The sequence below is a fragment of the Sitodiplosis mosellana genome, unplaced genomic scaffold (genome assembly GCF_009176505.1).
Source record: "Sitodiplosis mosellana isolate CC-2019 unplaced genomic scaffold, AAFC_SMos_1.0 Smas_scaffold_6191, whole genome shotgun sequence".
In the NCBI taxonomy this organism is placed as follows: domain Eukaryota; kingdom Metazoa; phylum Arthropoda; class Insecta; order Diptera; family Cecidomyiidae; genus Sitodiplosis; species Sitodiplosis mosellana.
This window is the reverse complement of record NW_022601432.1, coordinates 5,004,717-5,031,833: the sequence shown is the minus strand read 5'-3', so window position 1 is coordinate 5,031,833 and position 27,117 is coordinate 5,004,717. Positions and strand designations below refer to the sequence as shown.

Sequence of the window (27,117 nt, the reverse complement as noted above, 5' to 3'; positions counted from 1 at the left end):
CGTCCCTGTCCACGAAAATGTGTACGTTGCTCCACCACCAGCACCTGTATTGCCAGAACTCTCACCAGTCGCAAAACGTAAGTGAATAATAAAATGCAATGGAAATATTACACCTAGCAATTCGAGCTCAACATTTTGCACTGATTGAAAATGATCATTATCAGACTGCCGCATGAAATGATTGGCTTTAAATGACGTCTCAAAATCACTACAGTATATTCATTCGATCGTGATTTTCATTTTCCTATTGTTTATTCAATTTCAGCGGAATTGCCAGTCGTTCATAGCGAAGTTCTCTCATCTGGTCCATACCCAGCGACCGTGGTCAATGCTCCATACATCCCAACAGTTGTTGTTCCAGAATTACCAACTCCAGTTTATGGCCCACGTATGTTTCCGAATGAAAATTGGCCATAACCTGATTTCCTTTATTCAATCCAACTAATTGTTCTTCACATATTTTGCTCAATTTTTAACACGAACATTTTATTGTTCCATTGCAGCAATTGTTTCCATTCCAGAAAAAGTTGTCAACGCCCCTTATCCAGCAGCCCTTAAAATTGCCACCCACTACGGTGATCCCGTTTTGAAAGTTTTCCAAGTCTTCAAGAAATAAATTTAAATGTCATTCGAGTACAATGCACAGAAAGTCGAAGAGACCTAACAAATCAATTCGAATTAAATTTAACGGACTCAAGAAATGGATGGATAAATTCAAGTTTATAGATTATGTTTATTGAAACTAATTTTTTTTAAGTTTTAAGAAGTAAAAAAAGACGATTTCTTATGTTTAAAGATCTGGTTTACCCAAGGAAAAAAAAAAAACAAAAAAAAAACTCAAAATCCATTTGCTTTTTTCTTTTCGACAATTATGAGATTCATACCTCAACGCCATCTACTTGTGAGAACTCGAATTATGAAAAATAACACTTTAACAGGTTTTTTAGTCGGAAAACGTGAGAAGAACATCAGATTTTCCTATTTTCTTTTCTGCCTTTTATTTCAAAATTCTGTTACATTCAGCATCGCAAAAGGAATGAAAATTTTTCGCATAAATAAATCAACTGAATTCCACTTTCAATTGGTTCTAAATTCCTTTTCAGATCACATTTCGATCGTACAATTGTGCTGAGCATAGCAGATACACATGACATACGTTTCCTGCGATGACATTTCAGCGATCATTAAAATTGTCAAGTTACGGCAATTCTAGCCAATGATCTGTTGTTATTTATGCCGTACGTATCAACAACAATCAGTCGGTTCGCTGTTGTAAACAGATTCAGTGTCATTTTTCTTTGTTGGTCATTAAAATTTGTGCGTGTGTGTGATTGATGCTAGCAATAAATTGGTTTTTGATTTTATTTGTAATCAAAATATAAACAATAATTGATTTGATAGGAGGCAGTGTGTCTCAGGTTAGAAAATTTGATCGTTTCCTGCCAAAGTAAATAACATTTCGACAGATTAGTTCTTAGTGTGAACTGGTGTGACCGATCCAACAGTCACTGTAACGAATTTCATGACGTTTTATTGATTATTGCTCTTTGCTTGAGCAATTATTGATTAAAAAACGACGAAAACTTTGACCACTGACGAAATTAATCAGAATACACAGACCAAAACCATAAGAAGAAAGAAAAAAAATTTATTCCGATTCATTTCATTAGAATTAGATAATCGCCAGGGAAATCTCAATACATTGAATATGTTGTATTCAACGCGATCGTATAACAAATGCAAAAATATGCGTCATTTTGCAAATGTCGCACTGAAAGAGAATGAAACGGCCAGCAATCGTTGCCATGAGACACAATTAAAACGGGTAACAATGCCAGGAGCAACAACAACAACAAAAACGACGACGACGACGGCTTCAACGGTCAAAGCGAAAAAGTATGATGACATTCCAGGGCCCAAAGGCATCTTTGGCATCGGCACATTTTATCATTATTTTCCCGTGTTTGGTATGTTAATCGCATTCAGTGAGATTTTGAATCACTTTCAATACATCTTTATCAAATGATTTGCTTTTGCGTTGAAATTACCACAGGGAAATACAATTTTGATGAAGTACACAAATCCGGCCTGGATAAATATGCAAAGTATGGTGATATCGTTAAAGAGCGAATGCTTCCCGGTGTCGACATCATTTGGCTGTTTGACCCAAATGACATAGCAAAAGTGCTGAATAATTCGGGGCCGGATATGTATCCACAGCGCAAAAGTCACTTGGGCCTGATAAAATATCGAAAAGATCGACCACACATTTATAAACACGCTGGGCTGTTACCAACGTAAGTACCACCGAATTCGTTCGATTGTCCTTAGATTCAATTTTCCCGCAAATTTCAATTGCATGTGATTTGTTAATTGGATTCTCGAATCGAAGGAATGGGCCCGAGTGGTGGCGTTTAAGATCTGAATTTCAAAAAGGCCTCAGTTCGCCAAGCCATATTCGGCAGTTTTTATGTGATTCAGACAGTATTACCAAGGAATTCATAGCTCAAGTTGAACCCACTAAAACGACAGATGCAGAGCTTGTCGAGGATTTTCTACCGGAATTATCTCGGCTGAATTTAGAGTGTGCGTATATACATTTTTTTATCATCTTTTTGAACATCTACACATCATTCCTTGGGTTTTTTTTCTTTCGCTGCAGTGGTTTGCTATCTATCATTCGATGTTCGAATGGAGAGTTTCAGTGACAAAGAGCGACATCCACAATCCAGATCGACTCGACTAATTCAGGCAGCCGAAGATGCAAATAGCTGTCTGATACCACTTGATCAAGGTGTTCCAATTTGGCACTATATCGAAACACCAATCTATCGCAAATTTCGATTGTCACAAGAATATTTGGAGAGGTATTTGACTTTTTCTCCGATAAAAAAATGTTTCCCCATGAAAAACGTGTGAATTTTTTGATAAATTTAAATTTCATTTCAATTTATCGAATAATTTAAGCTCTATTTGACTTTTTATTGATTCCAGTGTTGCTGTTGATCTAGTGAGTCAGAAAATCTCATTTTTCGATGAAAATAGCATCGCTCAAAAGACGGGTAAACGTTCGTTGCTCGACGATTATTTGTTGAATCCCCGATTGGATTTGGCCGATGTTGTTGGCATGGCCTGTGACTTACTTTTGACTGGCATTGATACGGTACTTTTGATCCCTTGATCGCATTTTGATTAATTCACCTATTAATTTACATAATTTTTCTTTTTCTTCTATCGCCATCACATCAATAGACAACATATTCAACATGCTTTTTACTTTACCACATCGCTCGGAATCCACATGTCCAAGAACGCGTATTTCAAGAAGCATTCAATGCTCTGCCCGATTATGATACTGACGAAATAACCGAAGAGAAAATGGCACACCAATTGACTTATAGCAAAGCTGTACTTAAAGAGACATTCCGATTGAATCCCGTATCAGTTGGTGTTGGCCGCACCTCAAACACAGATCTCATTCTAAGCGGATACAATGTACCAAAAGGGGTATGTGTTTGAAATTCAAATTTTCAATTGAAAAAAAAAACGCCAATTTTCAATATTTTACATATTTCCAGACGATAATAGTAACGCAAAACTACATTTCGTGTCGGTTAGCCAAGAATTTTGAATCGCCATTGAAATTTGTGCCAGAACGTTGGCTGAAATCTGCTGATGGGAAATCGCTCAAATCTACCGTGAATCCATATTTGGTGTTACCTTTTAGCCATGGAATGCGATCGTGTATCGCAAGACGATTCGCCGAACAAAACATGCTTGTTCTAATGCTTCGGGTGAGATACCGCATAGTTTTTGCTTCGCAAAGCATAGATTTTAATTCGTTGTCCATATTTTTTGTTCCATTTTTTCAACTTTTCGCAAAATTTCTTTAGATAATCCGAAAATACGAAATCGGCTGGATGGGTGTTGATCACATGGACGTGAAAACCACAACAACCATTAATAAACCAGATCACCCGGTAAAATTGACATTTAAGAAGCGATCAATTTGAACGTTCCTTCCAACCGGAGAACAATTCTTTCCACTGTATTTCTGAAATCTCAGTCAGAGTTCATCCCCGAACGTGCAATCTGTTGACAAAACGAGAGTTAAAACTCGGCAAATCATTTTTCTTTATAAAATTTGTTTTTGCAAATCCTTTTAAACGAATTTCTTTGTTTTTTTAAACATTCTTCATTTATATTTGACTGAATAAAAAAGTTTCTTCGAAATAAAATATACTTGAATTGAAGTTAGGCGAAAAAATGAAACAAAAAAATACATTTGAACATGAATTAGATGAAATTGATCGACGTAGCCGTAAGATGTCATTACGAATGCGATCAACAAATGGTTTTTATACAAAGTGGACACCGATTATCGCTTCAAGCATGCGAAATGGCCTTGCACTGGACCCAAGCTGTAAAATTCAATGGCACCTCGAATTGAATAGAACTATGCCGACACATAATTTCTAGGTCATGGGAGCATTTAAAATAAGCAACCAGTTACATTAATCGTATTACAAAGCCTAACCAAAGGATGTGAATTCGGAATTTTGACTCGAAAATTCAGTTGATGGGATATTTCATCGGTAGTTGGGTGGATATTAAGCGTTAAACTTTAATCCATGCGAAATGAGTATTTTTTTTGCCCCAAATGTGGAGCCAAAATGGCTACTATCGAAAATGGTGATGATGATATTAAAAAAAACAATTAATATTTATATAAAGAGCTATCAATCTAGTAATGCTGTTTATTTTCAGACTTGAACGGAATGTAGCAAGCGTAGACAATTGAAGTTGTCAGTTAAAAAATGCCGTGTGAACTGTTCGTTGACATCAGTAAAACTTGTAGTGAAAAAAGGTGAACAATAGTTTATGTTCTTTTTTGGGTCGGGTAAAAATGAGAGTTTCATTAGTAACGACCAAATATATTCAAACCATTTCCTTCCTATTTTCTTTATTTGTGATCAACAAATATCCAGATCCAGCTGCGGTACAATGCCCATCGTGCATACATAGAATTCTGACGAGAGTTGTTTTTAAGACGAATATGATGACTCATGTGATGGCATATCTACTCTTCTGTGTACCGTATTGCTTAGATTCGTTTAAGGAGGCACAACACTTGTTCCGCTTGCCACGGTAAATTGAATTAATTTAATTGACTTTTAAATCATAACAATAGTATTACATATTTTTTCCATTTTTTTAGCATACCTTGGCGCCTATTCGAGGAAACAATTATTTTCAAATTTTAAAAATATAGCGAAACAATTGAAAATTATGAAAATAAATTTAACGAAACGTTTCAAATTGCATACCAATTTTTCGTGCTTCGTTGATGTTAGAACTGCTTCAATTTGAACCAATTCTTTGTTTATCGAGTTTTATCAACACAATCATAACATAAGTTTCTTTTCTTCCTCAACAGATATTAGTATCATAAAAGTTCAAAATAAAAGGGGAAAAACCGCGACGGAGTATCATGTTCAAAATACAACAAGGAAGAAACATACACACTTCCACAACCATAATAAGGTTGCTGCTCTCAATTTCCTGAAGTATGAGGGAGACAGAAACACAACGGGAAATTACGGCATTGGATACAATTTGAATTGAAACGATTGATTTGCCCAACGCACATACAAATGCTCGGCGCTGTCATCGCATGACATTGTGTTGGACTATATGTTGATTCGTACAGTGTACACATCAACTCGGCATGAAAATAGGAGGCTCACTCACGTACTCAGGCAAAAGACGGCGTTTTCACATACTCAAAATACTAATTTCACATCATGAACCAAACCATTTAAAAAAATTTCCTTTCAAATGTGAATGTGCAATTTTCTTGCGCGAACTATTCAATACGTAGCATTTTATAGTATATTTCTAACGATACGAGTAAAGCAAAAAAACAAAAAAAAAACAAAAAACAAAGCGAAGCAAATAATTACAAATAGAAAATAATAAAATTCTTGGCATCGTATGCTATGACCATCATCTACGAATTAAACAGCGTCAAGTTAAATGAATCAAAAACAAGAAAGTGTTCATGTTTGCCATTTTCTAAATGGTTTTCCACCGATTTTATTTAATTCCGTAATCTTTTTTTTCCATTCATTGCATAAGTAGCTATCATTTCGCTAAGCACATCAGTTTTCATTCTCTTATTTTTACAAAAGAAAACTCAAACATTTTGCAGTGTGTATTCAAATCAAATCAGTGCTTTGTAGCTAAACAAAACAAATGAAAATTATGTTGAATCGAGATAAAGGGTGTGAAAGAGATCAGAGGACAGGAGAAAAGATGGTTTATGTTTGAGCCAAGAGAACGAAAAATATTTAAATAAATTTTTCATTGATTTATAGTTGACTAAAAAAGTTGATATGAAAAAAACGCAAATGAAACAAAATCCAAATTTAACAAAGATAAAAAACGAATTCACTTGATTTTTTGTATGGAATGGACACAAAGGAAAGAATGAAAGGAAAACAATTTGAAGATTTAGCGCATAGGTCCATTTTATAAATAATTCTATTCTATAATGCCAGTATGAATTCTTTTTTTTTCATTTATTCCATTCGATGCATAAAATTGTGTTGCAATGATTTTTGCATGAACTTGTTTTTAAATCTATGAAAAATCGTACACACTTCATATCATGCTGCCTCAACTATTTCAAATACTATAGCGAGAAGTTAGATCCATTTCGAATTTTCAGCTCGACTTTGACATTTTTTTAAAGACATTTTCAGTCTGTCGGGAAGTTCATTCATTATTTTATGCACGGTGAGTACTAGGGTGATTGTGATATTAGTCAAATGGTAGCTCCAATGTATCAAGCATCATAATTCACCATTCATATACTTTGATAAGATCTCGTTTCTGATGGAACAACCACAAGCATTTGAGATCAAAAGTGGAAAGTCGAATGGAGAAAAGGTAATGGACAATGAAAAGAACGGAACTTCGGCTGATGATAATTTTACCAATTCTACCTCCACACAGGTAATTCTAATAATTCTCTCAAAGAGTGAGGTTGAATGGTTTGATTCTAAAAATTTATCTTCTCATGCGAATAGAACTTTGATGCAAAAAAATGAACAGCTTTCTCAAATCAGAAGCAAATATGATGAAAATACTTGTTGAGAGGTTTGTCTAACGAAAATTTTCAAATCCAATATCTTTACCAATAGGGTCATCAGTCATGCATCTAGCTTCAAGCTATATAACTACAGCTGTGCTGTCGCTCTTCTCTGACAGTTTTGAGGATTTGACTTTTGAGTATACAGTATCAAGATTTTAACCTATAAATGTAAATACAAAAATGAAATTATTAACATTCGGACTTTTGAAATTGCATTCAGGGAGACTTCGGATCTGTATGTGCCAGAGACCATTCGTTTCTATTGCGAAACAATCCAGCACAGAACTGAAATATATCTATAGTATAAATGAGTTGCTTGAAAATGTAAGCGTTTCGACGAAAAGCGTTTGGTCGTCATTCGATGCATCAAATGAGTTTCAGTTGAAAGATTTGTTAGATTCCGATCCTCATTATCGTTCGATCATAAGTTCGGTAATATTGGCCAAAAAATGTGGACGATTGGGCAATTCGACCGAATACAATACTAGTCATCCTTTCTTCGAACATCTCTGTGATAGTATTAAAGGAATGACAGCCGACGATGTAGTTTCAACGCTGGTTGCATTAAATTTTTTGAATATTTACTTTGTGCGGATTCGAATTCACATATGATCAAATATTTGAAAAACTGTGACAATTTCCAGGATTTGTACTACATCACGCTGTATTTTGAAAGTTTAGATAGATTTCTAACCAAAGAACTTATGACCATGCACAAAGCAAAAATGAAAGCATATTTGAAAGATCTCGACCCACAAATCAATTTTAAAGAATTATTGACGTTATATATTTCAAATACAAAAACAAACAAACGTGGACTTTTCTAAATTTCTACTTTTCTTCTCCTTCCAGATGTTGACATTTTATCGAAAACATATGTCCTTCAAAAATTCGCGTATAATTCGAAACATTTTGTTGTTTGTGTGTGTTGAAATACCTAATTTATCCAACTCTGATCTTCAAAATATTGCTTGGGTAAATATTACTTACTTGTAAAGGCTTCAAAGTGAAACGCGTAGATTTCAAATTCGAATATACCGATCGATTGGATATAAAAAAATAATAATTTTGACAAAAGAGCAGCGGCCAATTTTGGGGCATAGTAGAGATATGGCCCCCTTTAACAAAGATTCATCTTATGGTTTTTATATGATGTGTTTCGGCCTTGAATTAGAGCATAAGCGGTGATTTTTTCGAAGGGAAGTGTTCTGAACCTAAAAGTAATTTTTAACGAGGAATCCAAAAATTTAATTTGTTCGGGGAATTTAGGGAAACGAGCTCGGGGAGGGTGACCAAAAGCACAAATAGATAGTACGAAAAAAATTAGGTATAGTTGGCCATACATTTGTATGCAAAATTTCCACTCCAAGGGGTAGAAAATTGACTCTGTAATATCTCCAGATGGAGAGCACTTCTTGCCAGTTCAGTTTCTGGGAGTCTGGGTGCGGTGGGCCGTTGGAAAAATACATATTCCCACTAATTTGGGTAGGAGACCCACCAACCCCATGAGGTGAGGAAAAAATGGGAGGGAGGCTGCCCCCAAAAAAATTTCTTTTCATTCTGAACAACATCATTTTTTGATCAGATGAAGTTTTGGAAATGGGGTGGGTCTATTCCCACTATGACCGAAAACGGGCCGCTGCCCTTCTGTCAAAATTATTTTTTTTCATATCCTATCGATCTGTATATTCAAATTTGAAATCGACGCGTTTCACTTTGAAGCCTTTACTAGTGCATTTTTCAATGTAGGTATATTTTTAGAATTTTTCCAAATAATATTTCTGTATACGGACAAGTCTACTGATCTTGATCTAATCTACTGTCGCTTATCCAAGTATTTGCCCGATCACTTGGAATCAGTTTCTCGAGATATGCTGACAATAATGGCCAATTCAAGTTCCGAAAACACAATAAAAAATGATCAACTGTTTGCCATTCTGAAACATAAACGATATATCAGTGTCAAGGATATCTACAAAAAATATTGGGAAAAAATGACCGAAGATTTGGCCAACATAAGCACACAAGCGTTAGACATAGATTTCACATTTCAACTCTTTCGTATCGATATTGTTTGTTACAAAAGGGGCTGGCTAGCAGATACCGGTGCCAGAAATTTGAATCATTGTTGAAAGAATTAGTGTTGATCGAAGTTAAATATGGAATTTCGGCATGGTTGCCGCATCGCATAGCCAATATGGCCACGTTTATAATCGGATATGCCAATGACCCAATATTTGATCAAATTACGCTTCCCGAGTATTTTGTGAAGAAAATTGAAGAAATGGCGCCCCAGTTCACGGCCAACGAAATTATCGACATTTCCATCGGAATAGAAACTTTTCATCGTAATGGAATCCTAAAGAGGTATGATGATTTCGGAAATATAGGAGAATAAACATATTGATATGAGGTAATACGCTCTTTTTTAGTGTAAATCGAAGGATGGCAGCCAAAGTTATTGATCGTATCGGACGTTTGGAAAACGTTGTTGATGCTTGCATAGAACGAATGATTGATGGACGAAGAAAGATTCAAATTGATTCGATTTGCTTACTCATAAGAGCGTATGCCAATCAAAAGGGTACGATTATCGAGCTTTATGCTTTTGAGAGTTGAAATACTTATTGATTTTTCATTTCAGTGCTAAAAAAGACCCACACTCTTGACAAATTAATTAGAAAACTTGAAGAGATTTGTTCCTCAGATGATGTTATCATCACAGCCCGCACGATCCAGATCGTAGTAGTCTTAATAAAATAGTGTTCGTCGTACCGAAGCTATGCGAGCACATGCTGAAATTTGTTAATGAACATCGGGATATTGTGGGTGGCGATATTGTAGCCTATTTATTGTTTTATTTATTTTCAATGGGCTATGAACCGTACGTGAATTCTCAAGCGATTTTGAATGAAGACAAAACTGGGAAGCCGAAAAGCCAATATCTGAATGCCGAACTGTTTGATTTTGATAATTTTACTCGAATAATAAACCGTGACGTCGAACTGATGCCGGCTTGGTTAGTCGTTCAAGCATGTTTAGCATTCAGCTTTTATCAGGTATGATTTTGGAAACACAGAAACAAGAAATTACACAAACGACGAAAAATAAATTAAATTCATTTGAATTTTTCATCAGGTTCTAACATTAGATTTAATAAGTCGAGTGTTCAATATAGATTTCGTTACTCGGTTAGAAAAGGAGTTGGCTCTGATGTATGATGCGGTAAATAATGACCGTTGCGAAATTGAGGAGAAATAATTAATAGTTAAATTTGTCATAAATTTCCAGAGAAGTTATCCAAAGAACCTTTTAAATATTGTGATGCAGCTAAATAGGGCGGTGTGTCTGGACTATCCGGAGGTAAATGATCGAATTGATTTGTATAATTTGTATAATATAAATGATAATTATTTCATTATTGCAGGCTGGAGTGCCGTGGTTCCAACAAAATTTTGCACAACTAGCAGCAGCTGGTGAGTCAAGATTATAAATATACTTTTATTGGAAAATTAATTAATAAATTTAATTTAAAATACATTTTTCAGATCCAAACATATTTGTTTGTTTTTCACTAAAGTAATATTGCCACTCAAAATGCATGCAACACATTGTTTGCTGGCTTCGTTACTGAAAACTTGCAAAAACTCGCAACTACTTACCTTTTATCCAAATCATAAAATGTGCATTGTACCTTGGTGCTGGAAAAGAGTAACAATTTTTTCTTCGATTTTTTTTTCAACTTATTTCAAGAATTTCATACGTTTTTAAGCCACATGATGGTGTCATTTAAATAAAAACAATTTGTTTGATTTATACAAAAAATATAGTTTTTTTAAAAATTTTTTTTGCTTTGTATGTTCGCTGATTCTTCAGTAATCATTTGAGTTTTAAATATTACAATAAGTTTTAATTTGGTTTTTACTGCAATTGTTCATCATCATCATTTTCACAATCCAATAGTTATTTACACATGACACAGATGTGTTATTTTCTCATATCAATTTTTTTTTGTTATGTTACGATCTGTCACAAGAATTATTATAGTATATTTTCTCACAGAATTCTACATTATTATTTTATTTGTTTATAATTATTGCTTGAATTGGGTTTAGAAACAAGTACAAAAAAAAACAAGAACAATACTGTAACAAAAACTGTTTCGAAAGCCAAACAAAGAAAAAAACGATCGAATAAAAACATTCCAAAAAGGTATATAAAAAAACAGCTAAAAATAAAAGGTGTTGTTGTTTTCTAATTTTCGGGTACGTTAAAAGATTAGATTCTTAAATTGAAAATGGAATCACCGAAATAGAAATACTTTTTGGGTATTTTTTGTACATAATGTAGAAATGGTATTGTTTCAACTACATAGAAATATGAAGATCTGTATAATTTTACGTCTACGTGTGAAATTGAGTTTAGGCTTTGCATGTTTCGATCATTAAATGATCCGTTGTATCGAAAATGGATGAATGTGTTCTTTTTTATTTGTTTCTTCTTCTACTTCGTTTCACTTAAACTATTCCTTAATTTCCATTTTTGTTTTTCTTTCCAAGTTATGGCTAAAAATAATGGCGGTTAAGCAGTAAATTCTTTTAAATCCATTTTGTATCGCGAGAAAGAGAGTTTTTTAAATATTGAAATGCGATGACGAATTGAAATAGATGCAGATGGAAAAATTAATAGCAAAATTTGTGCCTTATAAATTCAAAAGAATAAAATGATGTAATGTTAGTAAAATTGGTAGAAAAAAAAGTAAAAATAAATCGAATAAAAATACCCTAAATAATACAACCAATGCTACTGGAACCATTGAAAATATATATATATATATATGTGTGTGTGTGTATGTTTTAGCTTTGGAATACAATTTTTGTGGCTAAAATATCATAAGGAACAAATTTTGACTTTAGTTTTGTCTGTTTTTTCCCCGTGGATCGAATTTGCATTTATTTATTTTTTTGCTGCAAATAAACACACATTTGATCATATATGTTTACAAATCATCTACAGAAAAAGTTTATTCGTAATAATTTTTTTGCCATTGTTTTTTTTCTTGTTTGTTTGTTTGTTAGCAGAGATACACGAATAATAGAGCTACGAACAATAGAGATAGTGGATAAATTTTAAGATCTATTGAGAATTTAATTAAGAAATTGATAAAAAATAGTTCGATCTTAGAAGCTAGAGTTGCGCGCCCGAAATGATTCAAAGGTTTGGGTCGCATGGGGTAAATTTTTGTTGTTGTTGTTTAACTTACATAAGAGAGCATTTGTTGTTGTTGTATTTTTTTAGTTTTCAAAAACTCAGCTTATAGTATAATGTAAATATATGTTATCTGTGACCTTAAAAATTAGCATTTTTTTTTATTTATCACGGTGAGCCATACTTCCTTAATTTTTCGTTCTGTTTTCACTGGGGATCAATGTTTATTGTCCGTGCCATCGGCTCTGTTTGTCTCTTCTTCTCCATTTCAACTCATTTGGTTTACGATGATTGGTTTTCTACTATTTTTTCCTCCTCTCTCCTGCTTTGATTCAAATTCAAAATTGTGTGTGCTTGAAAAGAGATTGTTCGAAGCCCTACGGTGTTCTTTAACTCCAGCAGTGTGAGCACGTGTTTGCATCCATTGATGGGAATTTGTTTATCTATAAATGCGACGATGACGACGACGAAGTGAAAATAAATATTATGTAAGTAATAAAATTCATAATGAATAAAACAACAAAAGAAAAGTACCCTATGTACCTGTGTGAATTGGTTTGTGAATGACCATATTTGGTGGTTTCGATGTGTTGATGCCTCGACGAACGATGACTGCTTGCACTGGTGACGGTGTTGTTATTTTGGCGTAGCGATGCACTGTTATTGGATAGCGCCAGCTCGGTTTCCGTGTGATTTTGAACATGTCGTACCCATTCAGCAGGCGTCACAAAGTACATATCGCACAAATCACAACGCAACGCAGCTATATTCTCCGACAGTGTACTCGACTGAAAAATCATACGCACAAATACATACACGTAACGAAGCAATTAGTCATTTTCAATCCAGAACAAAAAGAAGCCGCAAGAAAAAATGAAGCGGCGCGGGAAAGAAATGGAGAAAATCGTAATCAAATGACAACCGAATTCGGAAGATCCCGTTGTAACATAATTACAATATGATTTACCTCGATGTGTTTCCGCTTCTTGGGTACACAGTGTGACGTTTCGGAATGGCTCTCGATGTGACGAACCCATTCGGCTGGAACGGTAAAGGTTTCACTACACAATTCACATTCTAATGGCGAATAAATTGGTTCTTGTTGTTCGGTTGCTTTTTTTTTTAATTTGAAAAGAACACAAGGTGAAGAAAACAATTGATTCGCTCGCATCGTTTTTTCTTGTTTACTTTTGCTTTCACTTTTACTCAGTTATATAAGTAAAACTTGACAAAAGTAAAATGAATTGAATCGAAATAAAAACTGAAAAGATACCTTCTTCGTCAGTGTCACCCTTTGAGTAAACGAGTTCCGGTTTGACGGCAACCTCAATGCTAGACTTGTTGAGACTGGCATTTTCATGCTCGAAATCGGGCCATTCAACTGGTTCCGGTGGTTCCTGTTTGATGATTGACATCATTTGAAGATCTTCCGGCATTTGGGCGGTTTGCTGCTGTGCCTGGAATGTGATATAATCACATACACACACAAAATAAAATACGTCACTTAATTGGATAATTTTTTCATGTCAATGTTAAAGTTATTACGTTACCATTGGTGATGTGATCTTATCAAAGTTGCTTGTGGAATTGATACGAGATTGCTTCTGCTGTTGTTGCTCATTGTCAGATTTCCTACTGAAATCTGGTTGCTGCGGTTTTGTGGTGGTGCCACACGCACACAAAATCATGGAAACCAAAATAAGAAAACACAGATTATAAAGACGAAAGACGATTATCAGAAACTAATGTACATTACCTGTTGATGATGCAAATGGCTTCCACTTGGAAGGTCATCCTTGGCAAAATAATCATCGCTGTATCGTCGAACAAAATTATTATTAGTTGAGGTCGTTGTTATCGTTGCCGTTGAACTATTGCCATTTTCAATATGTTTGCCGTGCAGTTCGACGCCGCCGACGATATTGATCCCGACGCCGGCCTGTGACTGCGTTTCATGATTGTTGTTCACAACGGTATTGGAAATGTGTGCTTTTGGATATAAATGTGATGTGCTGTTTGCGCAACGTTTTTCGGATATTTGTTGTGCTTTTTTCACAGCGGCCGCTATTTGCAATGATACCAAACCGTAATGTGATGCTGGCACACTCACCAAATCCTCATTCATTGCATTGATTGTCATTGATTCCTTTTTTATGCCCATGCTATTTGGATTGCTTGAGCTGCTGCTGTGCGAATCGGGCGAATGGATGAGCGATGATGATGTTGATGATGTGATTTGTGGTACAGGCGGTGGCATATGGCCACCAAGTTCATTGTGTACAGATGATTTGAGATGTAATGGCGTTGTCGATGAATTGTAGGTGCAATGATTTCGAACCACAGTCGATTTAAGGCCATAACTCATGGCATTCTACGGAAATAAAAATAAAAATTCAGGTTAAAAATTGAACGTATTTTGTGTTCAAAAGTTTTGTCGTTTGGGGTCCCCATTTTCGTCTTACCCTTTTCGAAATGTCCTGATCCGGTGGGCATAAGCCCGACACGGATGTGATTGCCGACGATGTGGATGATGACGATGATGATGTAGGTTTGTGTGCGACCGATGCATTGCCCATGTGCTGTGGTGATGTTACTATGACGGGGCTTTCTTTAATTATCGCATTATTATTGGCCATTCGTTCAGTGTGCGGTTGATCGTACATGATTTTATCGCAAACCGTTTCGACGGGAACGGCTGAAGACGATGAAAAATGCAATGAACTTGACTCATTCAGCGATGATGTAGGCTGCTGAGCTTGTTTATTGCGACACAATCCGCGAATTTTTAACAATTCACCTCCATGGAGTACTTCATTTCTATGGAATTGAAGAAGGAAAGAACATGGTATTAATCTCATTCATCGCCTTCGCATGATTTTGAGTTTAGCTTGGTAAGCTTATTATTTTTATTCGATAGTAAAAATAGATGCACTTACAATATATCGTTCGATACGGTTGCTTCGCCGCTGTACATATATTGAATTAAAATCTGTATCGATCTTCGGCTTATTTCGGGTGGCAGGACGATATAAACCATGGAATTAGGTGGCGCTGGATTCAAATCAAATACTTGTGCAAAAAACTGTTGCGAGAGAACGATAAAGCAAGAAAAGAAAAGAAGAAAAATGGCACCGATGGGAATTTCGATGCCATTAAGAAAGAGGTCAGTTGATGGTTTTTGTTGTTGTTGTTGTTTTTAATAACAACGGTTAACAAATGATACGTACGTGACTGCACGAGCTGAGAATTATCTTATGAGCTGGTATACCGCAACCACCATCCATTTGACTTGTGAATAGCAACACATCGGCGAACTTGTCATTTCTGCATCCAAAAGAAAAAAAAAAGGAATATGAATGAACAAACCAATAAAAGAAATATCTCAAGGTTTTTCCACCTTTGAGGGTGTTTTCTTCAACCTCAACACGCCAGAAAGCGAAAAACACAATAGATCTACACTCTACAGTAGACCGAATTGAACACACAAAAAAACTGGCCTATAATTTTACTTTTCCGTACACACCGTGTCAAGGGAAAGTATAGGAATTGGTCCCGAAAACTTTTTTCACAAAATTGGTTTAGATCATCATAAAAACTCATGAAACGCATGGAAAACCACTTTTTGAGACACTTTTCCGTTCGTGTGCCGTCGTTGTCATCGTCGTTGTCGTTGGTGTTTGTTAACACGATAACTCAAAAAATAATTGAGATAATCAAAATCTGGAAATGCCAAAAGTTCTGTATCCGAAAAACTTAGTTCAAGCTCGAAGATGAGCCATTTTCGATTTGATCCTGGGGTACTTGCCCCAAGAAAAACCTCAAAAAATTGACAATTTTGTGTGGGAGGTACCCGTAAATCGACTCCGATTAGATTCAAACTTTCTGGGATTTCTCGTTTTGGGAGAAAAATATGATTCTGAAAGTTTGAAGTCGATCGGAGTCGATTTACGGGTACCTCCCATACAAATTTTTCGAAATTTTGACCGTAATCCGATAGCAATACATTGCTTCTTATGGAGGCTGAATGGATGGATTTTTGTAAGAGCGCCTCTAGTGAAAATATCTTAGAATGATGGAATATTTCGAACTTTAATACGCTTTTCTGCTAATTTATCCAAACTCACCTCTTAAGTGGTAAATAAAAACCAATAAATATTTACACATCGAAATATCTCGAAAACGGCTGGGAAAAATATGATTCTGAAAGTTTGAAGTCGATCGGAGTCTATTCACGCATACCTCTCATACAAAATTGTCGAAATTTCGACTAAAATTACCGATTTTTCGTAAATCGATTCCTATTGGCTTCAAATTTCCTGAGGTTTCATTTTCTAGAGGAAAAACAAGATTCTGTAGCCTATTTCACCAAATGTTTTCATGAGATTTTCTCTTCAAGTTTTTTTGGTCAAACAAATATATCTAAATGTAGCAATGAGAAAATCTCAATAGAAACGTGAAAATATCCTCATTTTTTTGACATTATTTTGAGCACCAACTTGAAATTTCGAGATTTTTTCACAAAAATGTGAGATCACATCATGGTTGGCTCAAAAATAAATGAAAATTTAAAATTTGCGCCCAGAATAATGTCAAAAAAATGAGAATATTTTCACTTTTCTATTGAGATTTTCTCATTGCTACATTTAGATACAATTGTTTCACGAAAAAAACTTGAGGGGAAAATCTCATGAAAACTTTTCATGAAAACATTTGGTGAAATAGGCTGCTGGAAGTTTCATGTTGATCACATTTGCAGAAGTTTGATTTTTGATCCTCAATTTTTGTCGAAATTTTCTTGGAAAAAATTGAGGGCCAAAAACCAAACTTCTGCAAATGCGATCAACATGAAACTTTCAAAATCTTATTTTTTCTGTAAAAAAATGAAACCTTAGAAAGTTTGAAGCCAATAGGAATCGATTTACGGGTACCTCCCAAACAAAATTGTCGAAGTTTTGACTAAAATGACCGATTTTTCAAGAATATTTAATAAAAAAAATCCAAAAATACGGACAACGGTACGGAAAAGTTTGGGATTACGAATGTAATTCTTTTTATTCCAAAAGTGTTTATTGAAATGTTTTATCTTTACCTGAAAAGCGTGGCAACCGATGAATTTAAATTGGTTAAATGGGAGTGCCACTTCAATTGATAGTTTTCAGCTATCTGAGATGACGACATGTTCAACCAGATTTAGTGCACATATATAATGTAGTTCAATTTAGTGTAGTAAATTCGATGCTTTTCTCAATTGGACGCAGTAATTGATTTTTAAGTGGTTTACTATTGATTAACAAATCCGTTGTCGTCGATTTACAAAATCGCGATAACACGCGCGCCGTGTTATTTGTCTGTATGTTCCTGTTTATTTCACAGTTCAGTGCACAGTTCCTGTGTGACAAATGGAAACAAGAAAAAAATAGAATAGAAGAGTGAATCATAAAATTAGTTGCCATTTTACTTGAGTTGAAATGGTATTTTGCGCTGTGTGTGTGCCTGTGTCTCCCTCTCTCTCTCTCTCTCTCTCTCTCTGTGTGTGTGTGTGTGTATGTTTTATGTTGGTGGGTTTTTCCACTTAATTTGAACGATGGCGCCGTTTATAACAATTGAAATACACAGTAAGCTAATGCATTGGATGGAAACGACAACAAAAATCAATTCAAATCGATTTCCTGCCTCAGTGGAAACGTTAATTATGATCATCATCAAGGATCGATTTCCATATGAAGGAGCGCTCGTAAATAACATATAAAATACAGCATAGTTTCGAAAAGTTTTGGAGCTTCTCGCACTACATCTAATAATAGTAATGATAATGCAATCGACAAAGTTAATAGCGAACGGATAATAATAATAACCCGACAAAACCATCATCAATCATACCGTGACCAGATCAAATTTGATCGCGTGTAAGTGAAAATAATGCTTCATATTTAATTAATGGCCCATATGAAATTCCAATGAAAATTTCATTTAGCACAATGTTCGTCATCAGGCTTTTGCTGCTGCCGTCTCTGCTGACCGACCGTGCCCCCATCCCACCCCGTCATTGCACCCTCATATGGATATATGAAATAATAAGCCGTTCAACGGTTTTATTTTTGTAAATCAAATTCCAAATATAGCTCCATAATAACATAGCCAAAAACGGCTATGGGCACGCTATTTATACACCATACTAAACAACAAATGAAGAAAAAGTATGTGTGAGAGAGAGAGAGAGAGAGAGAGAGAGAGAGAGAGAGAGAGAAAGAGAGAGAGAGAGAGAGAGAGAGAGTGCACGCGAGCGAGCAAGTATAGGAAATAGAACCTGATTCGGTATTTCGTAGTCATAAAACTACACACATGCACACGATGGAAACGAAAAATGGATGTATGGATTTGATGGCGTGCGCGCCATCGAACATCCAAAGAAACGAATTTTTCTCCTCTTCACGCCATGCCGTTTCCCATGCGAACGTATTGTGTGTGTGTGTGTGTGTGCTTTTCATCGTGCGCGCCACCGTACACAACGACATTTTTCCACCATGCTGCTGTTGCCGCTATACAAGTAAACAAAACCCTCAATGAATCATAACGTGCGACGCCACTAAATGAACCGAATAGAGAACGTATGTGTCTGTGCATCGAGAGTTAGATTCATTCAGTCATTGTAGAATTCAGCAGAAAGGCGACACCAATGACTATCATAACAATCACCACCGACCGAATCAACAGCGAAAATGTAATGAAAAAAAAACAGCAACAGCAACAATAGCTCGCACCAAACACCGAACACAGAGCAGCGACAAGCAGACCGTACACCAAAATCAAACGTAACTCCGGAATGAGAAGAAGGAAAGGCAAAAAAAAATCAATAAAACGATTTTAGGTAGAGAGAATCCCTCGCGCAATTCACTGTCGTGTATCGACTTCGTCGTTGTCATCGTCGTCATCGTCGTCATCGTCGTCGTCATGTTCCGTTCATCTGTCTTTCGGTTTCACCGCATTTTCCAATGCTACTCTACTATTTGATGTTGGGCTATAGCCGTTTTGCACAAAGCATTTCCAATTTGACCTAAACTCGCTGCTGCTGCTGCTATTCGAAAACAGATATAATAACGTTTTCCGATTCAACTTGAGCTATACACACAGCAGCACTGGCACATATAGAGCATTGGATTTCTATGGGAACTATGATGTATTTTTGCTATCAAAACATCAGACGCCTACAACTCTCTGCTCTCGCTCTGTTTCTTCCTTTCTCTGTATGTGTCTGTCTATAATGCTCTCTCTCTCTCTCTTTGTTCCAGGAACCGTTGATAAAGTTGTGCTCGTGTGTGAGCGCCCGCAATTTTGGCTTTTCCATTTCGAAAACAACAACAAACCATCTAGAAGAAAAAGGTAGATAAAATCTGTATACTACAATCGTGTGCGATTCGGTGATTTTTTTCATTGTTATTGTGAAAATGCGCATCCTCAAACATTTCAATTCCAGATGCTTCAAACAAATCCGTTGACCGTTGATGGTAGCTGTAATAATTTTTCGATTCTATTTTCTATTTGAACGTCCAGATCTGGTCAAAAGTTTACCACAATTTTTGTACCTCGTTGAAAGAATTCTCAATTGTCAATTGGAGATAATGACGTCAGAAGAAATTGATTGTGTCTCAAAAAAAATTGGTTACGTTCATGATTGTCACATCGATTACATTGAACTTTTCCGTTCTCCAATTGCAATGTTTCCTCTTGGTTGTCGCCATTCTTGGTGTTATTGTACTTAGTTGGAATTTATCGTTTCTAATTGGGAATAATGCCTCCCCTTTGCTCAACTATTCGATTTCATGTTGTTCGATTCGATGTTGCTGTTGATTGTTCGCTGCCACGGCTAAACATACGACGTAATAGATTGAATATAAAAACGACGAAATATACAACGAGAAAAAAAACCAATAGAATCGAAAAAAGACGACAACAACAACATTCAACACACCACCAAGTCTATGTAATCTATACTATTGATTTTTTGCTCCGATTCGATTTATTTGGTGCTGTGCCGTAAATAGGAAAATATGACTCTGTGCAGGAGCGGGAGAGCGAAAAAGCGAGCGAGAGAGAGACAGAGAGTCAGAGAGTGTCGATAACGAATGGAGAAAAAGGAAAGGAAGACGACAACGACACAACCTTTAACAATAATAACAATAACAGCCGAATGCACGTAATCGCCAGTGTGTGTATATATGCATGGCAATCGTATTGTGTATTATGGATTTTTTCTTTCGACTTTCCGTTGGTCGCATTGCTTCATTCGTGTGCGTGTTAGGTTGATTGGTTTGGTAGATTTCATTTCTTTTTTCCTACTGTTGTTGGTGTTAATTTTCTCGGTGGATTTTCTTCTTGGCGTTTTTCAGTTTTATCGAGCCGTATGATATAGGTTTTGCCATTGATTTTGACTGGATCATCATTTGATCAATTAAAATTTTAAGCATATGATTTTGGATCGTATTTGATTCCGTTTTCATACTCTTGGATTCATGAATAGGCAACAGACACACAGTGCTATGATTGCGCGCCGAAAAGCATGTTTCTTTTTTTTAAAGTTTGATATAGTTATTTATACGTACCGTTTGTATCTTTTGAACGCGTTCTTGAACAACACGAAGAAAGCAGAGAATGAAAAACAACCCACAACGTGTGTATGTATACAATTTTTGAGCCATAGACAAACTTAGCTTCTCATTTCACCCCGTCGCACGAACACTACAGTGAAAATCATGTGATGAGGCGGTCGGTTGGTCGGTCACACACAGAGTGTTTATATTTATTTCAAAAGTTTCATTAATTTTCAATCAGTATCATGATTTAGTTTACATTCATTCATTTGTTTACGTTGTCGCTTCACACATAGTCCAATCATATCCATGTCCACTATCATTGTCGACGATAATGATCTGTTTTGGTTTTTTGACATTTCACTTCATTTCACATATTAAAAGCAACGTTTCATCATCTTTGAATTACTGTCGCGCGCGCTTTTTTTCGTCGTTCCTTACACAAACTCGATCTCCTTTGTCCAATTTAACCAATTCGATGACACTGAATATTCAATACATTTCTCTTTTTATTTTCAATTTAGAAAATCACTTAGCATCGTTTTGGTTCAAAATCATTTCGAATTGACTTTGCAATTAACACACACTTAAAGATAGTTGCCCAATAAAAATTACGAACATCTCAAGATGTTCAACTTATCTTATCTTCAGCCGAAAATGGTCTGAGAGGGAGACAATGGCGCAATGTTTCTTTTGTATTGAAAACAAATCGTTAGACATTTCACTTCACCAATAAATACTAAAAAAAGACACACATCGAACGAGTGAGCGACGATTCGTTATGATGATTTTTTAACCCGTTCCTTTTTCTTTTCTTTTTTTGAATGTATGTCGTCAAAGAGTGTACGCGAGCGAAAAGTATCTCTTTGCTGCTGTCTGCAATTGCTGATTTCAATTGAATGGAAAATCTATGCGCTGTGACTGTACAGTGTGTGTACTTTTTCGATTGTTGTTGTTGTTGTTGTTGGTATGGCAGAGAGAACGTGGAAACGAATACTCACCAGTTAAATAAAATACACGAGAGCAAAAGGAAGAAAAAATGCACGACGTCACAACATACACCGATTACAACAATAACGTCGCATTTGGAAAAGGAGAATGAGCACGGGCAAACCAATATTCATATGAACAACAACAAGAACAACAGCAGCAGCAGCAACAGCAGCAGCAAGGGAGGAAAAAACAACGTATTTTATATGCACGCAAATACCATGTGCGGCGTCGGCGATTTAAGCGTCTCGTTCGAATTTCGATGTGATATTTATTGGTGTATTGTATCCATGCGTGTCAGCGTGTACGTGTGCTCCCGCGTACGTGTGTATGTGTATTTGTGTAAGTCCGCGCGCAAACAGGATTTTCCATATCTCTGGCTTGCGCTGGTACACATTGCTGCATAAAGGTAAACGACGACGACGAGGACAACGATGGCAGCGGAGGTGGTGGCGGACCGTTCGTATTCATCCCCAACTCAATTTCTCCACTTTTCCAAGCGCCCGTAAGCGTGCATACCTCAATTTTGTTAGTGTACTCTCTTTTTTTTCTGCTGCTCGCCTCTCGAATTCGCTTTATGATGACTGCTAACGATTGTAATCGACATATAAACAATAATATATCGATATATGATACATTCAGTTCGATTGCTGGCGCTTGCACACTTTCGACGGCACAAAGGAGAAAGAGAGAAAAGGAAGAACGAACAAATGTAAAACGGAACGGAAGCCAATACCACCAAAAAGAAGAATGTAAATAGAGTAGAGAATTGGAAAACTACCGGAACAATGTGAAAATCGATGTTGAAAGTTCAAATGGAACATTTTATTGATTAACTGTGTGGTATTTGCGAGGCTAAAAACTATATACAACTCATGGATGTGCAACGCATTTCGTTGTCATTTCCAACCATTTTCTCCGCAGAACGAGTTGGCTACGGCCAGTGCGGGCAATAAAAAAATAAAGTTACGATCAACCTTTATACGAAATAAAAAACTCCATATGTTATTCGCTTTGTAAATTACAATTCGAATTGATTGAATGAGTCAATTTTTATTTTGCCTTCTTCCTATATGTAGCAAAAAATGTGCCATTTCAAAAATGATGAATCACCACAATTCAGAAGAATGAGTGCATTTTTGACGCCATCGAAAATGAAATTTCGCATTAAACAATGATAATCAAAAATCGTTCAATCATTCACCAAAAATTCATTCTCCTAATCGATTCACCCACTTTTTATTAAAATTCTAACTTTGATTCAAAACTTCGAATTTATGCGGTTTTTTTTATATCGGAATATCGATTATCGAAACAAACAAAAAATAAAAAGCAACATAAAGTCTAAGAAACTTCTACTCTTTCATTTATCAAAGATTTGCTTGTATTTGTTGATTTCATTGACAGAAAAGTGTGTGATGTGAAAAAAGGTAATTTGATGCAGTAATCGACATGGCCATTCAGAGGCCTGGATTCAATTCAAAAATGTGTTTTTAGCGATAATTTCAACTGGCGCCATCTCTATCTCAACGTGCGTATTTTTCATGCGCTGGTTAAAAACGTGGCTGAGAGGTTTGTTTTGTGTTATTTTTTACTCGAGTTTGACATTTGATCCATTTGTAAATAACAACACACAAAGAAATCCAATCACATCAATACAGACAACTGGTCAACTTTCAATTGTGTATAATCGTTCATATAAAATAGAGGAAAAATAAACTAAATAGACAGAGACAGCGGAACATATTTATAAAACTCGGTACGAAATATAAACAAAATAAGGGGCCGAAATGTCATTGTACAAAGCAAGGTAAATATCGAATTCTTGTATTGATAAATGGAATTTATTTTGATTTGAATCATGATTAAATCATTTGATGTGTACGTTTGTTTATAGAATCAAAGAGTTCGATGAATTATTGAATGAAAATGTGATTGATATTCGAAAGTTGCGTAGACTCTGTTTCAATGGTACGTAATTATAAATTGATTGCGTGTGTTGGCACACAAAATAATTTTATCAGTTGTTTTTTTTCCCTGTGTACTTTTTATCTGGTTCATTTGTTTTCGATAGGAATTCCCGATTGCAATGGCTATAGAGCATTATGTTGGAAAATCTTACTCGGCTACTTAGGATTGAAAAAACAAGACTGGCCCAGTATACTTCAGAAGAAGCGACAACTTTACAAGCAATTCATCAGTACGTTGAATTGAGAGAGTTTTTTTTTTTTTTTTGGCTTGGTTTCAGTTTCAGTACCAATCAATGATGAATGTTTATGTTTTTTTCAGCTGAAATGGCAATTCCACCGGGAAATGACAGCTCCATCTCAACTGATCATCCGTTGAGCGATGGGCCGGAAAGTGCTTGGAGCACGTTTTTCAAAGATAATGAATTTTTACTTCAGATCGACAAGGATGTTCGACGCTTGTGCCCAGACATTTCATTTTTTCAACAGGTATTCCAAACGTCATTCAAAAATGAGTTTTATCTTAAATTTTATTTCGATTTAATTTTTTTGCGAGAAGAATGAGTTTTTTTCAAAAACTTGCAAATTTGGTTACGATCGCCATTTAAATTGCAATTACTTTCATTTTGTTCCCAAAGGCAACCGAATTCCCTTGCGAAGAAATCGTACGAAGCAATGGCATCCGAAGATTGCACACAAGAGTGACACCGTCAACGCTGAGCTCAGCCAATGTCGAACGTAAAGGGCTAGGTCTAACAAAGGTTACCACTCTAACATAAATCTCCTTCTAATCGCTTCAACAAACTACTAAATCCTTTGTAAATACTGTACATATATGCATTAACCAATTAATATTTCACCTTTCCATGCGAATAACACAAAAATTAAAACAAAACAAAAATTGGTTGGAAACAGCAAGTGAGTCAACCGAAGATAAAGAAAAAATATTTATTAAAATGAAATTTGCCCAGTTCTCGCTGAATGTGAAACGAAAATACTTACACAACAATCTGGTTTCCTGTTTTGATATTAGATAAATCTCATAACAAAAAGTTCGAACGAGAGCTACGAAGCGATGGAAGAGGGAAGCGAAGCGCATTGGGAGGTTGTTCAACGAATTCTATTTTTATATGCCAAATTGAATCCCGGTTTGGGCTATGTTCAGGGTATGAATGAAATTATTGGTCCAATTTATTATGTGCTAGCATCCGATCCAAACATTGAAAATAGGCGTAAGTAATGAATCATTGAAAATGTAATCATACAAATTGCTATCATGTGACACATGTTTTTCTTTGTGTGTGTGTTTGCAGAATTTGCCGAAGCAGATAGTTTCTTCTGTTTTACAGCGTTAATGGGTGAAATCAGAGACTTTTTCTTGAAGACATTGGACGAATCGGAAAGCGGTATCAAGAAAAAAATGGCTCAATTGTCCGCAATGTTGAAGGAGAAAGATGCAGAAGTGTGGCATCGACTTGAACAACAAAATCTCTATCCACAGTACTATAGCTTTCGGTGGCTCACATTGATTCTGTCGCAGGAATTTCCATTGCCAGACGTTGTTCGTGTATGGGACTCAATATTTTCCGATGAAAATCGATTCGATTTCTTAGTTCGAGTCTGCTGTGCGATGATAATGTGAGTGAATTAATCTTTTTTTTTCCCGATATTTTGTGGTAATTTTTTTTCTGTTTTTTATTTTATTTTCACATGACAGTTTGCTCCGAACACAATTGCTGGAAAGTGATTTTGCAACGAATGTTAAGCTATTGCAACATTTTCCCGAGACCGATATTAATGTGGTGCTTCAAAAAGCCGCTGTTCTTTAAGCACACCAAACATTTCCATGCACTGTCATCTTGTGAATCTCGCACCATCATTTTTATCAACTGTACCGAGATTATTCCATTTTATATCGCATATTTTTTTTCCCATTTAGGTGCATAAAATGCCGTATTTTAAATACGAATCCGTTGGTTATTCCAACGATATCTTTCGATCAATCAGAAAAATCGGAACAAAACAAAGGATTTTTCCATTTATACCAATAGAAAAAAGAAATTGTCAATTGTAAGCAATATACACGATATCAGAATTAATAAAAAAAAAGACTTTTTTAACTGAAGAAAATTTGAAAAAAATGAACATAAAATTGTGTTGATATTTCATAGAATATTCGAATGGTTTGTATTAAACATTTATTTGGAGTTTTTTTTTTCAAGAACGGCTGTAACAGTACAGCAATTCTACTTTGTAAAGTATATGACGTTACGTTAAGGCGTACACCTACACACACAACTTCGCTAACGTAAAAGGAGTACAGCAATATATCGTGTGCTGTGATACAACATATCGCTGTACTCCTTTTACGTTAACGCAGTTGTATGTGTACGCCTTAACGTAACGTGAACAGAACGTGCACTCCGACAGCTACTTTTCCATGAGTTCTGTATTTTTAATCAATTCGGGGAAATTTGAAATACGCATTTTATAGTCTTTTTGTCAAAATTGCACCGTTTCCTTTCTCTAAAAAAAATTTGTCCGACCCAATAATAATTAGTGTTCAACTGTTCGAATTTAAAAATTCTGAGTCTAAATTTTGATGTATTAGATCATATATGAGCACACAACAAGTATATACATTACAGAATTAATGTGGAATAAGTCGAACGTCATATATGTATTATTAATCCTTGAAGCATTTTTTAAACAGAATAATTATGTTTCAATCAGAGCCGTAACCAGAACGTAATGCTTGGGCATGCTGAGCATCCAAAAAAAAACAAAATTTCCAGATAAACTATAACAAAACCATATTTCCGGATAAAAATATTTATTGAATAAAATGCGAACAATGGTTGTTACGATTATTATGTTTTTTTTAAAGAATATTAATTTTACGTTGCTTTTCATCAAAAAAATACTTAAGAATACGTTCATTCGGAAATGCGTGTAAATATTTATTTTCAAAGGCCAAAAATGAAAGATCGCACATTCGTTGCTCACTCATTGACATACGTTTGATTGTTTGTATTCGTGACAAACACGAAAAAGATGACTCACTTATAGCTGTGCTCGATCCAAACGTTTCGACCATGCAGAAAAAATCATAAACATCGGGAATCTCGATACGAATTTTATATAATTCTTCTAAGACATTTAATTTATAGTCTGGATCATTTTGTTTTGACTTTGCTTCCTCTCTCTG

General features: G+C 35.5%; 6 protein-coding genes and 2 long non-coding RNA genes across 11 annotated transcripts in view; 6 read left to right on the top strand and 2 right to left on the bottom strand.

Annotated features, from left to right (window-relative positions):
- The window catches only part of LOC129576537 (uncharacterized), a 1,675-nt gene extending 1,059 nt beyond the window's left edge, over nt 1-616 (top strand). The window contains exons 6-7 of the mRNA XM_055461759.1: nt 266-388; nt 504-616. Coding sequence (XP_055317734.1) covers nt 266-388; nt 504-616 — 236 coding nt within the window. The remainder of the gene's footprint in view (nt 1-265; nt 389-503) is intronic.
- Nucleotides 617-1,215: 599 nt separating this feature from the next.
- Nucleotides 1,216-4,238, top strand: LOC129576815 (cytochrome P450 302a1, mitochondrial). Its single transcript, XM_055462537.1, has 9 exons — nt 1,216-1,418; nt 1,671-1,967; nt 2,054-2,297; nt 2,393-2,586; nt 2,663-2,867; nt 2,995-3,163; nt 3,253-3,507; nt 3,579-3,794; nt 3,894-4,238. Exons 2-9 carry the CDS (start codon nt 1,709-1,711, stop codon nt 4,011-4,013), a joined length of 1,662 nt encoding a protein of 553 aa, XP_055318512.1. The 5' UTR covers nt 1,216-1,418; nt 1,671-1,708; the 3' UTR covers nt 4,014-4,238.
- A 498-nt stretch (nt 4,239-4,736) lies between these two features.
- LOC129576816 (uncharacterized) lies at nt 4,737-6,085 on the top strand. The gene is made up of 3 exons (XR_008688927.1): nt 4,737-4,867; nt 4,989-5,148; nt 5,438-6,085. It is a non-coding gene; the product is annotated as an uncharacterized LOC129576816 (long non-coding RNA).
- Nucleotides 6,086-7,284: 1,199 nt separating this feature from the next.
- On the top strand, nt 7,285-11,396 carry LOC129576812 (FAST kinase domain-containing protein 1, mitochondrial-like). 3 transcript variants are annotated; one of them, XM_055462535.1, is made up of 9 exons: nt 7,285-7,324; nt 8,009-8,131; nt 8,918-9,523; nt 9,589-9,740; nt 9,801-10,215; nt 10,295-10,381; nt 10,448-10,519; nt 10,584-10,632; nt 10,705-11,396. In XM_055462535.1, the coding sequence occupies exons 5-9, from the start codon at nt 9,949-9,951 to the stop codon at nt 10,737-10,739; spliced, it is 510 nt and encodes a 169-aa protein (XP_055318510.1). In that variant the 5' UTR covers nt 7,285-7,324; nt 8,009-8,131; nt 8,918-9,523; nt 9,589-9,740; nt 9,801-9,948; the 3' UTR covers nt 10,740-11,396. The 3 variants fall into 3 exon arrangements, with proteins under 3 accessions (XP_055318510.1, XP_055318511.1, XP_055318509.1); XM_055462536.1 differs by lacking the exon at nt 7,285-7,324 and having other exon boundaries at nt 8,906-9,523; XM_055462534.1 differs by lacking the exon at nt 7,285-7,324 and having other exon boundaries at nt 8,109-8,131; nt 9,243-9,523.
- Nucleotides 10,960-22,165, bottom strand: LOC129576811 (broad-complex core protein). Of its 2 annotated transcripts, none has more exons than XM_055462533.1 (11): nt 20,965-22,165; nt 17,454-17,752; nt 15,592-15,688; nt 15,301-15,446; nt 14,827-15,181; nt 14,121-14,735; nt 13,915-14,013; nt 13,638-13,821; nt 13,332-13,405; nt 12,908-13,152; nt 10,960-12,807 (listed from the first exon to the last, which is right to left on the bottom strand). In XM_055462533.1, exons 2-11 carry the CDS (start codon nt 17,540-17,542, stop codon nt 12,804-12,806), a joined length of 1,908 nt encoding a protein of 635 aa, XP_055318508.1. In that variant the 5' UTR covers nt 17,543-17,752; nt 20,965-22,165; the 3' UTR covers nt 10,960-12,803. The 2 variants fall into 2 exon arrangements, with proteins under 2 accessions (XP_055318508.1, XP_055318507.1); XM_055462532.1 differs by having other exon boundaries at nt 13,332-13,477; nt 20,965-21,867.
- Nucleotides 20,663-22,984, top strand: LOC129576814 (uncharacterized). The gene is made up of 3 exons (XR_008688926.1): nt 20,663-20,774; nt 20,883-21,036; nt 21,793-22,984. It is a non-coding gene; the product is annotated as an uncharacterized LOC129576814 (long non-coding RNA).
- Nucleotides 22,985-23,548: 564 nt separating this feature from the next.
- On the top strand, nt 23,549-26,054 carry LOC129576810 (TBC1 domain family member 13). Its single transcript, XM_055462531.1, has 8 exons — nt 23,549-23,752; nt 23,840-23,913; nt 24,017-24,142; nt 24,232-24,398; nt 24,548-24,670; nt 24,943-25,141; nt 25,223-25,547; nt 25,627-26,054. Exons 1-8 carry the CDS (start codon nt 23,733-23,735, stop codon nt 25,736-25,738), a joined length of 1,146 nt encoding a protein of 381 aa, XP_055318506.1. The 5' UTR covers nt 23,549-23,732; the 3' UTR covers nt 25,739-26,054.
- A 285-nt stretch (nt 26,055-26,339) lies between these two features.
- Nucleotides 26,340-27,117, bottom strand: part of LOC129576536 (small proline-rich protein 2H-like) — a 54,488-nt gene continuing 53,710 nt past the window's right edge. The window contains exon 6 of the mRNA XM_055461758.1: nt 26,340-26,356. Within this exon, the coding sequence (XP_055317733.1) occupies nt 26,340-26,356 (17 nt within the window). The remainder of the gene's footprint in view (nt 26,357-27,117) is intronic.

What these genes read in the sequence shown, in the direction of transcription:
- LOC129576815 (XM_055462537.1), top strand. Translation starts at nt 1,709, where the DNA reads ATGTTGTATTCAACGCGATCGTATAACAAATGCAAAAATATGCGTCAT. An exon ending in TCACAAGAATATTTGGAGAG is followed by an intron (nt 2,868 to 2,994) that starts GTATTTGACTTT and finishes TATTGATTCCAG; the next exon opens with TGTTGCTGTTGATCTAGTGA. An exon ending in TGCTTGTTCTAATGCTTCGG is followed by an intron (nt 3,795 to 3,893) that starts GTGAGATACCGC and finishes AAATTTCTTTAG; the next exon opens with ATAATCCGAAAATACGAAAT.
- LOC129576810 (XM_055462531.1), top strand. Translation starts at nt 23,733, where the DNA reads ATGTCATTGTACAAAGCAAG. An exon ending in ACTTTACAAGCAATTCATCA is followed by an intron (nt 24,143 to 24,231) that starts GTACGTTGAATT and finishes TGTTTTTTTCAG; the next exon opens with CTGAAATGGCAATTCCACCG. An exon ending in TCCAAACATTGAAAATAGGC is followed by an intron (nt 25,142 to 25,222) that starts GTAAGTAATGAA and finishes GTGTGTTTGCAG; the next exon opens with AATTTGCCGAAGCAGATAGT.
- LOC129576812 (XM_055462535.1), top strand. Translation starts at nt 9,949, where the DNA reads ATGCTGAAATTTGTTAATGAACATCGGGATATTGTGGGTGGCGATATT. An exon ending in TGGCTCTGATGTATGATGCG is followed by an intron (nt 10,382 to 10,447) that starts GTAAATAATGAC and finishes ATAAATTTCCAG; the next exon opens with AGAAGTTATCCAAAGAACCT. An exon ending in TGTGTCTGGACTATCCGGAG is followed by an intron (nt 10,520 to 10,583) that starts GTAAATGATCGA and finishes TCATTATTGCAG; the next exon opens with GCTGGAGTGCCGTGGTTCCA.
- LOC129576811 (XM_055462532.1), bottom strand. Translation starts at nt 17,542, where the DNA reads ATGTCGTCATCTCAGATAGCTGAAAACTATCAATTGAAGTGGCACTCC. An exon ending in ACCGTATCGAACGATATATT is followed by an intron (nt 15,182 to 15,300) that starts GTAAGTGCATCT and finishes TCAATTCCATAG; the next exon opens with AAATGAAGTACTCCATGGAG. An exon ending in AGAAGCGGAAACACATCGAG is followed by an intron (nt 13,153 to 13,331) that starts GTAAATCATATT and finishes ATGATTTTTCAG; the next exon opens with TCGAGTACACTGTCGGAGAA.